A 17076-nucleotide genomic window follows, 5' to 3' on the forward strand; every position below is an offset into this window, starting at 1 on the left:
TTTGCTATTACTAAATTAGGGCATCTGGAGTTTAAAATATTAATGAGACATTAAATGTTTTCGACTTATGCATTTTGTCTTATTTTCCTGACCTACACTGATTGATAAAAAGCTTGTCCAGAAAATGTTTCTGATTGACAGCAGCTGTCCTCTCTTGAAATGGTTCTCATCTGTGGGTGTTTAGTGACAGGTAAGGTAGACATCATAAACTGCAGCTTGCAGAAGATTGCTTACTCAGAATAAGCAGATGCTGAGACCTGGCATGAAAAGAAGAGAAATAGAACCTGAAGTGATAGAAAAGCCCAGAAGCTGGAGAGGTCATTCTCTGCTGATCAAGTAGAAAAAAGCAAATTTTTTTCATCTAAATGAAATACTGTGAGACTTGAGAAAAGATTACCTGTTTTTCATGAGAAATCAAACCCTACAGTTGCCAACCTTAATGGGTTTTGTTTGTTAAATATTTAGGCCAAAAGGAATTGTTGATAATGAGAGACAGAGGTCTGAAAAGGAAAGCAATCATTGGTCTTGTATTTAATCACTTTTTATTTTCTCAGGCCTCAGTCATGTCGTTATTTAGCTCTGGTGCTTACATAACTTAATTAGGGGCGTTCAGGGAGGAATGGGAATAGGAGGGCAAAATGAAAGCGTAACAGTTTAAACAGATTGTCTGCAGATGCCTGGTATGGCTGGAGATGAAGCCTACTTAAGGACCTAATTGTAGAAGAAGCTCTTGACATTGATCATTTGTGAAAGGGGGATTTTTATTTTCTTACCCACATACGTGGTTTTGTACACTTAACGTCTACAAACCTTAAGCATTGGTACATCTGATCATCAGTCTGTGGAATTACTAACACCAAGCCACTTTGAAAGAGCAGACAAGGTTATTAACTTTGGCAGGAAATGAAAATTTGGCTGTAATATACATGTGAAATTGAATTGTCTGTAGCACAAAGCTTTGGCGATTACCCATGCAAAATGAGAAAACTATCTAAATTTAAAATTATCCTCAGTACAGTGAAAAGTAATTTTGCAGACTGCATTTTTACTGCATTGAAATCCGTGAAGATATTGGCTCTATTAATTTAGATTTAAACAGAGCCTCTGTATCTTCTAAAAATGGCAAATGAGATGGAAAATGTACTTGAAGGGGAGAGATGAGTTTCTGGAAAAGCCGCAGGCAGGCAGGCTCCCTGCTCCACATCTCTGAGTCTCCCTGAGACCAGCCAGCTTCAGAGGGAAGGCTCTATCTGCTGTGACAGGCATTCAGAATAAGGACATTTAGACAATGCTTCAGCTGCAGCCTTCAAGAGTAAGATAAAAACTGAGTAAGGGCCAAAGGGAAAGTCAGCAGCAGCCTTTACAGTGTAGTTCCTAAAGCAACTGGGTCCTCGATTCAGGCAAAAAAAATGAAGGAGGAGTCAAATTTATTTTCTCAGATGTTAGATGAATGAATCCCTGCCTAGAACAATACTGGTAGGGGATTTGGTTATTCTTCCTCCCTTCTCACAGGAAAAATGACCTCCTCTATAAAGAGAGATTCAGTTTTCATTCTAGTCTTTGAATTTCCTTACCTCACAAGAACAAACATTTCTTGTATTATTAATTAAATCATTCTTTGTTAAATAAGTGACTATTTATTTGGAACCATACTTTTGATGACCTGTCATTTAACCATCAGGAAGAACACATTAACCCAGTAGCCAGAGTACATCATGGATTAATAGTGAACTTGTGTTTACAGTTCTCAGAGTACCTATTATGCAGACTCGTCATGAGGAGGAAGCTAACAAGTGTTTGCCTTCGTCTGGTTCTTAGAGCTACTTAGTAATAAAAACGAGTCTTGAGCTAAGGTCATCTGAACTTGTTAACAGCTTATCAAAAATCAGCACTGCTAAGTAGGCAACACACCGGGATAATACAGACAACTGCCCTTTCCTTATTTTTACATTATTTTCTTTTTGCTTTTAGGCATTGCTGTGCTTTACTTACACCTCTACGATGTATTTGGGGACCCCGCCTACCTACAGATGGCTCATGGCTATGTAAAGCAAAGCCTGAACTCTCTGAGCAAGCGCTCCATCACCTTCCTTTGCGGGGATGCAGGCCCCCTCGCAGTGGCCGCTGTGGTCTATCACAAGATGAACAATGAGAAGCAGGCAGAAGATTGCATCACCCGGTAATCATGTTTCTTTCTGAGGATGACTGTCTAGACGTGTTAATTCTGTATGTGCCAGCAGAAGAACACATTTTAGTGGGTTTGCTTTTCTCAGCAATAAATCTTACTGCTGCATGTTACTTGATCAATGCATATATTATTCCTATGTTACAGTTAAGGAAGAACCATTATAATCCCTATCTTACTGTAAGATAAATGACACTGACATGTTCCAGATGAAACATCACTGTTCAGTACCAGGAACGAGACCACAAGCCTAATCATGTGATTACTAATCCAAGGTGCTATCCAAGATCAATAATTCAAAATAATGCAGTTCACTTCCTGCAGTAGGCTGGGAGAGGCCTCCTGAGGAACCACAAATTGACTCAAAACTACTTTTCTTAGGAGCAAATGACATGTAAATCCAGGTTTTTATTTTTAATATAAATCACAGCAGCCTATTAGAAGCTTGTGAACTATGAAAAATGCAAAGCTTTTGTCCTAATAAACTGCAGTTATTGTTTTACTAGAGTTCATTGAACATGCAGAATTCTAAGAAGTCTGGCTGCCATGCAGCTCTGCGTGCAGTACTCTTAGGCTCCCACTGTGCATGCTCACATGCAGAGAGTTGCAATTCTAGCAAAGGTTTTTTTGTTTTGTTGTTTAATAGACTTTTTAGCCTATGTAATAGTAGTTTTCAGTTCACAGCAAAATTGTGAGGAAGGTACAAAGATTTCCCATATGGGAGATCTGTCCTTACATACACATAGCCTCCCCCATTATCATCCTCTCGTGTCGCACCAGAGCAGCACAGTGGTACAGCTGGTGAGCCTGCACTGACACATTACCACCCGAGTCCATAGTTCACATTAGGGTCACTCTAGGTGCTGCATAGTCTGGGCTTGGACAAAGGTATCCATCATTATAGTGTCATACAGAGTAGCTTTGCTGCCCTAAGAGTCCTCTGTGCTCTGCCTATTCATCCCTCTTCCCTCCTCCCTAACCCTTGGCAGCTGTTGATCTTTTTATTGTCTCCATAGTTTCACCTTTTCCAGAATGTCATCTGGGTGGAATTAGGTAGTATGTAGCCTTTTTCAGATTGGCTTCTTTCACTTAGTAAAATGCATTTAAGTTTTCTCCTGTCTTTTCATGGCTTGATAGCTCATTTCTTTTTGCTGAGTAGCATTCTGTTGTGTAGATGTGCCAGTTTGTTTACCCACTCACTTCCTGAAGGATTATCTTGGTTGCTTTCAAGGTTTGGCTCTTATGAATAAAGCTGTTACAAACATCTATCTGCAGGTTTTTGTGTGGACATAAGTGTCCACCTCCCTTGGGTAAATGCCAGGTTGCATGATTGCTGGGTAATATGGTAAGAGTATGTTTAGTTTTGTAAGAAACTTCCAGACTTCTTCCAAAGTGGCTGTGCTATGCCATTTTGCATGCCTGCCAGCAATGAATGAGAAGTCCTTGTCAGCATTTGGTGATGTCAGTGTCCTGGATGTTTGCCATTCTAATAGATGTGTAGTGGGATCTTGTTGTTTTAATTTGCATTTCCCTAATAACATATGATGTGGAGCATCTTTTTATAACACTTTTTTAATTGGGTCCAGTGATAATATAACCAGTGATCATCCCCAAGTTGACTATAGTTTTTGATACCTACTCCTCTTTCTTAAGATTTAATGTTAGGATAGCATTATCTTCACTAATTTTGTTTGTTGGAGATTCTTATACTGTGTGGTGGTGTATATATCATCAATAGGCTTTTGGCCTAAATTTCTATTAACTAGAGCCTTTTTTCCCCTCAGAATTTCATTATGAAAAATTTCAAACAAATAGAAGTATTGAAAGAATGGTGAATACCTGTATATGTGGGTAGCCACATACATTCTACCATTAACATCATATCACATCTCTATCCATCTATCCATTCTTCTACCTGTTATCAATCTTTTGGGGGTAGATGCATCGCAGAGTAAATTATAGACATCATTACACCTCCTTCAAAATACTTACACATATGTATCATATGTATCATTTACTAGCTAGCATTTAATATCTGTTTAATTTTCTTCTTTTCATGTAAACTTTACACACAGTGAGATGCCCAGGTTTTAAAGTGAATACTTGTTGAGTTTTGACAAATGCATAACCAGTGTAATCTAAACCCCTATCAAGATCTAGAATATTTCACCAAATACTTTTTCCCTCTCTTCCCTTCTGGAATTCCAATTATACATAATTTGGCCTTTTGACATTGTTAGACCAGTCTCTTTTTTCTTTTCAACCTCTTTTTTTTCTTCCTGTTCTTAAGATTGAATAATATTGATCTATTTTTAAATTCACCATTTCTTTCCTCTATTACATCCATTCTGCTGTTAAGCTCCTCCAGTAAAATTTATTTTAGACATTGCATTTTTCAGTTCTAGAATTTACACTCAGTTCTTTTTTCCTCAAATGTTTTTTGTGGTAAAATACACATAACAAAATTTACCCCATTAACCATTTTTAAGTGTACAATGCAGTGATATTAAATACATTCATAATTTTCCATAACCATCACCACCATCCATCTCCATAGCTCTTTTTATCTTGTAAAACTGAAACTTTGTACCCATTAAACAATAACTCCCCATTCCTCCAGCCCCTGGCAACTGTCAGTCAACTTTTATCTCTATGATTTGGACTACTCTAAGTATGTCATATAAATGGAGTCATACAATATATGTCTTTTTGTGAATGGATTATTTTACTAGTATGAGGTCCTCAAGGTTCATCCATATTATAGAATAATCAGACTTTTTAAGATATGGTTGTGTTGTTTTTTAAGAGCCAGTACTAAGAATGATGTGTTATTTATCCGTACTCCTGTTGTTTAAACACATAATACGTGAATTCCTCCTCATCCCCCAAATTTTTCTCATACAGTGATGTTTTCTTATGGTAACTTTTTCCCTAGCAAATATAACAAGAAGAGGGTAGGGGGCAGGCCACAGAGTCTTCTGTTCTATCTATAATGATCTGTGAGTCATTATATTAAATCATTCCCTGAATTGACATACACTTCAGAATACCTTTTTAAATACATGCCTGTGCTACATCTGTCGGAGTATAAAAATTACACGGTGCAGCTTAAAAACAAAAAACATTACTATATATTTGAGAAAAACTATGTACTCCAGGTTTGGAAAGTGTTTAATATAAAACCTGTCAGTAACTTTGATCAAAATGGCCAAGGAAATAAAACTATGATTTCCCCAAAAGTTTAATTACCATGCATTCTTTCCATAATCATTGACTTGTATGAGACCAGCCAATACAAAACCTGTTTCATACCCATCTAAAGTTGAAACACAGAAACTACCTATTTTTTTTTTTTTTTTTGCATGGCCACACATTAGCCACACATTTGCTTTAGAGGTTCACAAGGAAGTCTCATTCAGTGAGTCATTCTTAAGTACCATAAAAATAAATTGGTAGTGGTCCCAATATTTTATATATAATGCCAGCCTTTCTCAAAAATATGTACAAATAGTAATAGTTCGTTATGTAAAGAATGTTAATAGGTGTTAAATGAAAACAGATTTGTGTATTCAAACAGATGAGGGAAATACTAACTAAGCAAAGTTAAACGTGTGCCTCTGCTGGCTGCTCAGAGTCTGTAGTAGCTTTTATACATGGGAAACTCCAGTGTCTCTGGGACCAGTTTTCCAAACTTGCCACATAGATCATTCATTTTCTTCATGACGTCTTAGGCCCTGTTGTTCTAAGAAATAGTCTTTGAGGAATAGTACCATCTATTAATATTGGTTTATTATAAAACACTCTTAAGAGTAAACTAAAATTTCATTTTTTTGATACCTTGATAATAAAGGGTTTTTTTGCATTTATATCTGTTTTTTAAATTTTATGACATTTGAACCGTATTTTATTTATAGCCAATGGACTTATTAATGTTAAATATTTAGAATGCAGGTGTATAATAGGAAAGTAGGCTATTGTGGATATAGCTTTGATTTTTCAGATTTGTGGAGTTCATGGCAGAACAGAAAGAAGAAAGGGGATTATTTGTAATTTACTTTAACATCTCCGTTTTAAGGGAAAAATCTATGTATTTTCAATTCAGTTGAAGTGATTTGATGTTATCAATTATTTAATGAACCTACTTGTTTGTTTTACTTTTTACCAAACCTTTCTCCTATCATACAGTCCTTTTGAGATATCACAGACACTCAGATTTTCTGTGTGGTGTTGTGTTGTGCTCCACTACCAACATTATATTTCAGCTTACATTTCCTATAGTTTCTTTGAATAATGGTCTTTCAGAATCATGATTTTTAGTTTTGGGCACCAAAAGGACCTTTGGGATCATCAAAAATCTAATCCTTAGAAATCAATGTTTCCTTAAGGTAGGGGTTCTTAACTTTGGGGCCTGGAGAAACTTAGGGCTTCCAGAAGTGTATATAAAAACCCCAAATTATATTCAGCATGGAAGAACATTTACACTTTCCTTGGAGAGGTTCTGACTCCCAAAAGGTGTGTGTGTATATGTGATGTGTGGTGTGTGTGTACACATTCAAATTGTCCTGCAGTCAGTGGGGAAGAGAATGAATAGTGCTGGTTCTTCTCGCTGCTTGATTTATACCCTCTTTGTCCCCACCCTTCCTTCTACACAAAGATAGTCGGTGCCATTACAAATAGAGAGTGTTGCTTGTTTTATACCCAATTAAGTGACTAACCTGATATATATCATGCTTTGGGGCCAGTACTTAGAATGATGAACCTTCACTTTCTGGTCAAAAAATGTACACCCTCTTTCTTCATCATGTCATGAGTAAAAGGACTTTTCTTTTTAAGTTACAAACATCTGTTAGATGATACAAAGCAAAAACTCCCCAGTAACACCCTGAGGAAATAATGCTAGGAGTATAACAGAACTGTCCTGTTTTTATATGTCTTTATTCTTCCTTCAGTGATATTTCCCTTCAGTGACTTGTCCCTTCTATAGATTGATTGCTATTAATATCAACACAGCAAAACAAATACATGGAGCTGCAATAATATGCTTCTGGGTTTGAGAGTTTCTGAAAACACAAAGTAACTGTTCTAATTGATAAACGCTGTCATTTCTTTATTTTGAGACTATAGCATGTAAAACATGCAGTTAAAAGCCCAACCTTTAGTAATCAGACTCAGCTAATGAGTTTTGATGACTTGAACAAATCCAGAAAAAAAAATGTAGTGTTTTCTTACCCTAAGGTGTAAAGTATTTTAATGAGATGCTTTGAGCAATACTTGGTTTTCAAGAACTTGAAACGTTATTTGCTATCTACTTGGAATTTCCCAAATGCAAATGATGTTGCTGCAAAATAATTCAAATGCTAATTATGTATCACCACCTAGTGGTAATGCAGGTCATAGTGTTGGCAAATACAGGAACTGAGTTTTCTGATAGTGGTTCAATTTTTTTTTTTTTCACCTTTTATTTTTTATTTTTTATTTTTTTTTTGAGAGGGCATCTCTCATACTTATTGATCAAATGGTTGTTAACAACAATAAAATTCTATACAGGGGACTCAATGCACAGTCATTAATCAACCCCAAGCCTATATCTCAAGTCTCCAATCTTCTGAAGCATAACAAACAAGTTCTTACATGGTGGACAAGGTCTTACATAGTGAATAAGTTCTTACATGGTGAACAGTGCAAGGGCAGTCATATCACAGAAACTTTCGGTTTTGATCATGCATCATGAACTGTAAACAATCAAGTCAGATATGATTATTTGTTTGATTTTTATACATGATTTATATGTGAATCCCACATTTCTCCCTTATTATTATTAATATTTTTTTAAATAAAATGCTGAAGTGGTAGGTAGATGCAAGATAAAGGTAGAAAACATAATTGTAAGAGGGCAAATGTAGATGATCAGGTCTGTGCCTATAAACTAAGCATTAATCCAAGCTAGACAAGGGCAACAAGACATCCACGGATGCAGAAGATTTCTCTCAAAACAGGGGGGGTGAGGTTCTAAGCCTCACCTCTGTTGACTCCCCAATTTCTCACCTGATGGCCCCCCTGCAACTGTGCCTGTCTTAGGTTGTTCCTCCCTTGAGGAATCTTACCCGTCTCTGGCTAACCAGTCATCTTCCGGGGCCATACAGGGAAATGTGAAGTTGGTAAGTGAGAGAGAAGCAATATTCTTTGAAAAGGTTAGCTTTTTACTTCTTTGCAGATTTATGCCCTGTGGCTTCTATGCCCAGCATTTGTCTTGAGTATCTTTAGATAGTGGTTCAATTTTTATTTAGGTGAGAACATCGGTGGAGTTAATGTGATAATGGTTCTGAGTAACTTCCATAGAGTAGTGTTCATTTTAAAAATGCACAGTAATTTCCCTTTTTAATAATTCTTTCAATCTCCTTTTTAAAAGTAAGTCAAAAGGCCTTTTTTCTAACCAAATTCTACACAGTTTGATGTATTTGTGTTAAAACTTGATGAGGAATTCTTATCAAAACTCTTGCATATTCACTCTGTTTACTGCAGTTAAATTCATATCCAGTAAATAGATTTTATTTTCTTAAGGTCTCAACATTACCGAGCTGCCAGTTCTGGCATTTAGAAAAAAATAAAATTTTTCTTAACAAATGTTTTTAAAAATATTAGGTGTGTGTGTGTGTATGTGATTTTGAAGTAGAAAACAAAATGGCTCATAATTCTACCACCAGATAACCCTGCCAACATTGGGGAAAAGTCAATACAAGATATTACAAGGAAATGGAAAGCAACCTCTGACCACTGTGTCCCCTGTTCCTAGGATAACCACTGTTCCACTATGAGTTTAATGCCTATATTTGTAGGAGAAAAAAATGCATGAGCCATCATTTGCTTATTTAGCCAATTAATGAAATACCTCCATTTGTTAAGGTAAAATGTAGAAACATTTAAGTGTGTTAGTAATTGCAACCAGCCATGCTTTTTCACACCCCTCTTTCTGCTAGGGAGTAAGTTCCCTTAAGGATACTTTCTCAGTCTTTGTTGTGTAACTGTCAGCCCTTTTCGGTCACTAAAAGAATCTCATTCTGGTTATTAAAACATGGCCTCTTCATTTTACATTGTAAGTGTTCCATTCCACTTGCTACCAGCTTATGGAAATGGAGAAGGTTAGAAGAGGAGAATTATTTTCTCTTTCACAAGCACCCTCCCTCTGGAGCTGGGAGTCTCTTCACTATTTCTCTTCACTGTATCTGTTGTTTTTGTTATTTGTACGTATCTGTGGCTTCAGAGATTAGAGTAGGAGCTGTGTGCCCCCTCGGCTCTAACCTTACCACTAAGTACATTAAAATGAACGCGCCAAGTTGTGGACCAAATTCTGCCAAATATACAAATATTTTTTGGGAAGAAGGCACACACACACACAAGTAGTCTCCTGCCCTGTTCTCAGGGCTCAGAGAAAGCCGCATTATCCCTAGGTGCTTCTTGGATCTCACCCATCATCCCTGGTGGAGCCTGTACCATCTCCCACACCTCCCAGCTGCCTTCACCACTCATTCCACTAACAGAAAGCCATTTATTTTAACATTCCTTACAAACTTGGTAACAAATCCCCTTGTGTAAATATTGATAAAGTACTGTGAAGTGCTGAGTGCCTCTGAACGGTGATTCCTGTTTAGGTACTTCAGCTACAACCAGTCACCCAAGGGGTGTGATTTTGGATACTTGCGAAGTGCTTATTAACCATTCCTAGTATATAGACTAAAGTCAGACAGGATACATGCACATGTACTTAACTACTTAATAAATTTTCACATAGCCAGTAAGAGAAGTTTACAGCCAGATCGTGGTTTGGTCACCAGGGAGCTGTCGTAGCATGTCTAGCCCCGTAAGCTGCCAGCTGGCAAAGCCACTGTTTGACAGCGCTGATGTCTGCTCACTGCTGCTCTTTTCCCCAAATTCCCTAGCTCTTCCCTCAGACTTTTCCAATATGCTAATATGTCAAGTTTCACCAAAAATTATGTTTTAACAACTTACATGATGTCACATTGAATTTATAGATAATTTAGGGATAAGTGAGATACGCTTTCAAAATTTCATGGGATAAAAATCCAAAATACCAAGGACATTTTCCCTGTCATCCCCACCCCTGCCTGCACTTTACCCCCAGAAAAGGAAAAAAGGTGCATTCTCTGCATTCAGACTGCAGATGTAGTTGCTTCCCAGAGCCCATCTCCTGGTGAACTGCACCAGCTTGCTGGTTCCCTGGGGACCCTCTTTGGTCCTGTGGAAAAAAAGCGGCTTTGGTTTCCCCACCCTGCCTTGTACTACCCACCATGGTGCTTGTATCTGGGGCCAGGTGTCGGGGAGGTAGCAGGAGAAGTGAAGCAGGGGGGCCCGGTCCACCCCTCTGGGGCCACAGCTCCTCCCATCTGTGAGGGAGGGTCCTTCCCGCGGACTTCGGCTCCTGCGGCCCCTGCTGCCTTGGCTTCTGCTGCCCCTGTGTGAGTGCTCGTGGTCTGGGTATGAGAGCCCCGAGGAACGCAAAGGAAGTAAAGAAGGAGGTGTGTCGCTACTCTGACGTTAGGAGCTCCCTGTTCCATTCTCTCCTCGGACAGAACTAAAGGGCTCCCTCTGGGGCTGTGTCCCTCGGCCTCTTGTGCTTACTTCCAGGTTCAGGGCTGTCCTGAATTCAGGCAGGGAACTACCAGAGGGGAAAATACGGTGAACTCAACTCTGCTTAGTAGTACTTCAAATTCTGGTCTTCCTGTTCCACCTGCTACTGTTTATTTTTCAGAGTCCTCAAATAGCTCTTCACGATTCTCTCTAGGTTTTGGAGCTGCATGTACTGGAAGAAGCAGGGTGGCATGTGCTTACTCCATCTTACGTGGAGCCAAAACCAAAATGAACCTCTTTTGTAAAGCAGAAATGAGTCTATCAATAGGGACTTAATAAATTATAATACATCCATTCAATAGAATACTATGCAACTCTGATAAAGAATGAGACTACTCTTTGTGTGCTGATACAGAATGATTGTCCAGATGTACTAAATAGCCAGCCATAGAACATTTGGGGAGATAGATTATGCATATTTGTGCTTATAAAATAATTCTAGGAATATACAAGAAATTGATAACCATGGTTATGTCTGAAAAGAAGGCCTAGAAGGCTGGGAGACTGGGGAAGCAGGGAGACTAACTGATACCTTTGTGCCATTTGCATGTATTGTCAGTTGTGATCGATCAAGGTGCTGTACAGACATTTCAGGTAAACACATTCAGACATCAACCAAAGAAGGCGATAACTGGGGTACAGGAGGCATTTCATTTTATGGAACTTTTTTTTTTTTTTGAGTGTTGACTTAGTCCTGTCTAGAGGCTAAATGCTATTAATAGCCAGTATTTCTTAGCTTCTCTGACCCCTAGCCTTAGAGCGTGCCTCCATGAGGAAGCAGGGGGTCTCCAGGTAGCTTCAGCCCTATGCACATTCTTTCATTCTTTGAACTGCTTGTTCATCACCCCCTTTGTGAACTGAAAAAAGAAATGTAGTTGAGAGTTATTAGTCTTTGAACACTGATTACTCTTTGTGGTCTGATCCAGCCTTCTTAATACTGAACATATAATACGTACTAACTTAAGCATAAACATATTAAAATATTTATATTTTATGTATTTAAATTATAAATATAGTGTATTTAAAATAACATAGTTATTTAGTATACTATTATATGTTTGTATGAATGTGCACTTTTTTTTTTTTTGAGAGGGCATCTCTCATATTTATTGATCAAATGGTTGTTAACAACAATAAAATTCAGTATAGGGGGGTCAATGCTCAATGTACAATCATTAATCCATCTCAAGCCTAATTCTCGTTGAGTCCCCAATCTTCTGAAGCATAACGAATTCTTACATAGTGAATAAATTCTTACATGGTGAACAGTACAAGGGCATTCATCACAGAAACTTTCGGTTTTGATCACGCATTATGACCCATAAACAATCAGGTCAAATATGAATATTCGTTTGATTTTTGTACTTGATTTATATGTTGATCCCACATTTCTCCCTCTATTATTATTATTATTTTTATTTTTAATAAAATGCTGAAGTGGTAGGTAGATGCAAGATAAAGGTAGAAAATATAGTTTAGTGCTGTAAGAGGGCAAATGTAGATGATCAGATGATCAGGTGTGTGCCTATGGACCAAGTATTAATCCAGGCTAGACAAGGGCAGCAAGACATCCACGGATGCAGAAGATTTCTCTCAAAGCAGGGGGGGTGAGGTTCTGAGCCTCACCTCTGTTGATCCCCAAATTCTCACCTGATGGCCCCCCTGCGACTGTGCCTGTCTTAGGTTGTTCCTCCCTTGAGGAATCTTACCTGTCTCTGGCTAACCAGTCATCTTCCGGGGCCATACAGGGAAATGTAAAGTTGGTAAGTGAGAGAGAAGCCATATTGTTTGAAAAGGTTAGCTTTTTACTTCTTTGCAGATTTATGCCCTGTGGCTTCTATGCCCAGCACTTGTCTTGAGGTATCTTTACCACCTGGCGAATTATGATACTCGGTAAATTCGATATGAGGCTGAATGTGCACTTTTAATGTACTATTTGCAAGTATATACCACTGCCCAATCACTTTCAGATTATCTTAGACATGTATTTTTATTCCCAGGCTAATTCACCTAAATAAAGTTGATCCCCATGCTCCAAGTGAAATGCTGTATGGACGAATGGGCTATATCTATGCGCTTCTCTTTGTGAATAAAAACTTTGGAGTGGAAAAGATTCCTCAGAGCCATATTCAGCAGGTACCACATATTTGTGCTCTTCGGAGTCTTTTTAGGATCCCACTTATTACGTGCCTAAATTCCTGGTTTTGTTTCTCCACTTAGCACACATCCCAGATAGAAAGACAGTGTATCGTGACCTCAAAAGGTCAGGCATGATCAGAGAACCAACAGCTTCACACTGAGTGCTGTTGGAGACACTGTGGAGGGTGACTCAGAATAGGAAGGCCCACCTGCTGCATTGAGGGTTTAGAGGCCCCTGCAGAAGAACGTGACCCAGGTTCACTCCCGCATGCAGGGGACTCCTTTTGTGCAGAAGGAATTTATGCTTTCCTTTGACAAGTGCATTCTTGACCTTCCGGTAAAGAGTTCAGGATCTTTCATGCCTTACCTCTTTTAGACAAAATACAGTCACCCCAGCCTCACTGAGCACAAAATTAAACTGTGTCCATCCACAGCCTGAAAATGGTATCTAATTCACCAAGTTCCCTGGTTCCTCTTAGCGAAAGTTCCTTACCTCCACTGGGAAGATTTTTATCCTAATTCTCATTATTTCAATATTTTTCTCCCTGCAGATTTGTGAAACAGTATTAACCTCTGGAGAACACCTAGCTAGAAAGAGAAACTTCACAGCAAAGAGTCCACTGATGTATGAATGGTACCAAGAATATTATGTGGGAGCTGCTCACGGCCTAGCAGGAATTTATTACTACCTGATGCAGGTAATTGGTGAGGATGGTGAGACTTAAAATGAGCTTCCTGACTGTATTTCTGGGGTGAGAAGACAGGTACTCCAGCTTGATGTTTCATTCTGTCACCGCTGTATCCCTCTTAAAATTACCTAGGCTAAATCAACAAGGCCTGTGTTTGCCAAGGAGCAATTTAAAGTGTAGAAACAGAAAAGGCACTGTGCTTTGAGGTGGCATTTGATCTGTAGGTGACCGTACTTGCCTCCCTGTTGCCGCTGGGTGGACTAAAGCGTTTTGAACTGTGCCTCCATATGAAGTGCCAGCTCTTCTTTTCCCTTTCAGCAAACTTTTTAAATTAATACTATTCTGCATTGTAAGTCATGACCATTGAAACATTCCAGGAGTAAGAACAAAATCAATAGAAAACAAATGAGCATATGTTGCCTTAGGCTCACTTAGGAAAGCCAAGAAGCCTTTTCAATGGATTTTGTGTGACTCACCTGAAAAATAGCTGAGTACGCTATGCCCAACAGTTCTTCAGATCTAATACTACTGAGGGACATCAGCCGAAGTCAAATAGAGTACAGACACAGAGAATTTACTGCAGCAAGCCTAACCTGGAGTGGAGGTCAGAAGGGGACTTCTCGTGAGAGCATCATTTCCAGGGGCTTCTCTAGCTCTCTCTCTCTCTAAGGAGAAATTGGCACTTTAAACAAGAATAAGAAGTCACAGCAAAAGAAAATTGATTTTTAATGGCCGCAAAAGTGCTCCCCTCACCTTCCTAAAGTACAGTGTGGCATAAAGAAAAGTGTTTCGTTATTATGGGCAACATGAGTGCCTGGATATACATACTACTAGCTGGTTGAGTGGCTGCTATAATAATGCAAAATCAATGGCAGACCTGCCCTCTCGCTATAACCAAACAGTGACAGTGGAGCTGAAAAACTCAAGGTTGTCACTGCTTTTGATGCAAAATCTGGACTGTTAGTGGCAACATGAGACCAACTGCTATTTATTCTGCACTTCTCAATTACAAGTTTTATAATTAGGGGTTTGGACAATTTAGACTCAGACGCCTTTATTTTTCTGGCACAGTCACCTATTGGCTCTCTATTTCCAGAAGTAAATACAGATTCTCAAAGGTTTTCAAGAAAGAAGAATTCATGTCTTCTGAAGCTGTGAGGGTAGTGTCCCAGGTGTCAGTGAATGGGTGGCCTCCTGGCATTGCACAGAGACAAATCCTCAGGAGGCAACTTAGGCTCAGCCGCCTTACCTTGGCTACAGTAAGAAATCTGGAAACCTACATACCACACTTTCTAATGGCAGATTATTACCTGTTTGACATGGTTTATTTTAATCCTAAAGGTCCATTCCAGTACGTGCTTGTGGATCAACATAAAACAAAACAGTGGTTTTAGACCATTTTGGATAGTTACATAAGGTTGAGGAGAATCTACTCATTCTACTCTAGCATTTAAACTGAGCTTGAACAGTATTCATTGGATAAAGTGAAATCTATATATGCCCTAAAGAACTTAGTGCACAGTCAGTATCTGTGAAAGCCCTACCGTCACCATGGCCTAGCTCCCTGCCTCCACCGCCTCCTGCCTGTGCCTACCCTTCATCCCCACACTCCACTCCCTGCCTGGCAAAGACAACACTTTGAATTTGTTGTCTGAAAAAGTGAGCAGTGCATTCAGTTAGGAGTGAGACCAAAGACCAAAAGGAGAAACTAAAAACTATATCCAAAATGAGGGCCCATATGCCCCTTGTTAACATGTCCTACAAATTTGTATATTGTATCAAAATAATCCTATATAAGTGTCAGTCCCAAATCCTCTGCAGAAAGACTAGATCTAGACTGACAATGCGAATTGGGATCTAGATTCCAGCTCTCCTAGCTTGTTGGAGTCCTCCTCTTTTGGAAGTATCATCTCCCAGTTTTCTAAATGTAATGAAAGTTTCACTTAGTTTGTCTAATGAATCTGTTTGTGAAAGCCTTTAAAGTATGCTTAAGGTATTAGAAACCTCAGGAAACTTCTCTTATAGTCACATTCTAGAGTTTTGACTTAGGAAAATTGTTCATATTTATGTAGATAAGAATAAATATTGAAAAGTAATTCCTATAGATGGTCCCAAGAACAAGCCTAATTTTAGTTTGTTCCAGTAGGTGAAAAAATTGGATGGAATTCAAAATCTTCTAATGACTTCCAATTTCTTTTGGTTATGTTTTCTTCCTGGTTTAAAATTCATCCCTGAGTCTTCGAAAGGTCTGTTTGCTTCAACAGAACTAATGGTTCTTTATCTCATTTTTAGCCCAGCCTTCAAGTGAGCCATGCAAAGTTACATAGTTTGGTGAAGCCCAGTGTAGACTATGTCTGCCAGCTGAAGTTCCCATCTGGAAATTACCCTCCTTGTATAGATGATAATCGAGATCTGCTAGTCCACTGGTGCCATGGTTCACCTGGCGTAATCTACATGCTTATCCAGGCCTATAAGGTACTGTGAATTTTCCTATTTTAGAAACAAATTGGAAAACATAAAATTCTATTACCCATAAAGGAACAATAGATGAATCACTTGTTGGACTGAAGGTCACTTTGCTAAATGGACTACAGGTCGTTCTCATGGCACCCATCTATACCAGAGCACACATTATTTCACAGGGCCGGAGACTGCTGCAGTGACAGGTGGGGTAGCCAAGATAGCAGCGTCAGTGGCAGAGCCAAGGTAAGTATCTCAGGTGTTCAATTAAAGTTAGAAAGAACCTTCTCATGTATTGCTGGTGGGAATGTAAAATGGTACAGCTGCCATAGAAAGCAGCTTGGCAGTTCTCAGAAAATTAAACATAGAATTAACATACAGTAACAGCGGTTCCACTCATAGGTATATACCCAAAAGAGAGAAAAACAAGAATTCGAACAAATACTTGTACACCGGTGTTCCATAGCAGCATTATTCCCAGTAGCCAAAAGGTGGAAACAATCTAAATGTCCATCAACAGAGGAATGATGGGTAGGCAAAATGTGGTACATACACACAATGGTCTATTACTCGGCCATACAAAGAATGAACTCCTGATCTCTCCTGCAACATGCATGAACCTTAAAAACATTATGGTCAGTGAAATAGAACCTACAAAGGACAAATACTGTATGATTGCACTTTTATGATATGATGGTTAATATGAGGTTTCTAGAACAGGCAAATTCACACAGAAAGAAAATACACCAGAAGTTACCAGGGCCTAGGGCTGAGGATGGCAAGGAATGGGGGATTATTGGGCAGTGAGTTAGAGCTTCTGTTTGGGATAATGAAAAAGTGTTGGAAATAATGATGTTTATACAACATTGTGAATGTAATTAATGCCACTGAATTGTACATTTTAAATGATTAAAATGGTAATTCATATTCTGTATAATTTACCATAGTTTTTTTTAA

At 38.7% G+C, this 17076-nt stretch overlaps 1 protein-coding gene and 1 long non-coding RNA gene across 3 annotated transcripts in view; one reads left to right on the forward strand and one right to left on the reverse strand.

The window, feature by feature from the left end:
• LANCL1 (LanC like glutathione S-transferase 1) overlaps window positions 1-17076 on the forward strand; it is a 36609-nt gene that overhangs the window by 14118 nt on the left and 5415 nt on the right. For both annotated transcript variants that reach the window (XM_017666698.3, XM_017666697.3), the window contains exons 4-7: window positions 1972-2179; window positions 12832-12967; window positions 13522-13668; window positions 15952-16134. In XM_017666698.3, the coding sequence (XP_017522187.1) occupies window positions 1972-2179; window positions 12832-12967; window positions 13522-13668; window positions 15952-16134 (674 nt within the window). The remainder of the gene's footprint in view (window positions 1-1971; window positions 2180-12831; window positions 12968-13521; window positions 13669-15951; window positions 16135-17076) is intronic.
• Window positions 1-17076, reverse strand: part of LOC118966985 (uncharacterized) — a 92896-nt gene that overhangs the window by 10174 nt on the left and 65646 nt on the right. The gene's annotated exons all lie outside the window — the stretch shown is intronic.

The sequence above is a fragment of the Manis javanica genome, chromosome 12 (assembly GCF_040802235.1).
Source record: "Manis javanica isolate MJ-LG chromosome 12, MJ_LKY, whole genome shotgun sequence".
NCBI lineage: Eukaryota > Metazoa > Chordata > Mammalia > Pholidota > Manidae > Manis > Manis javanica.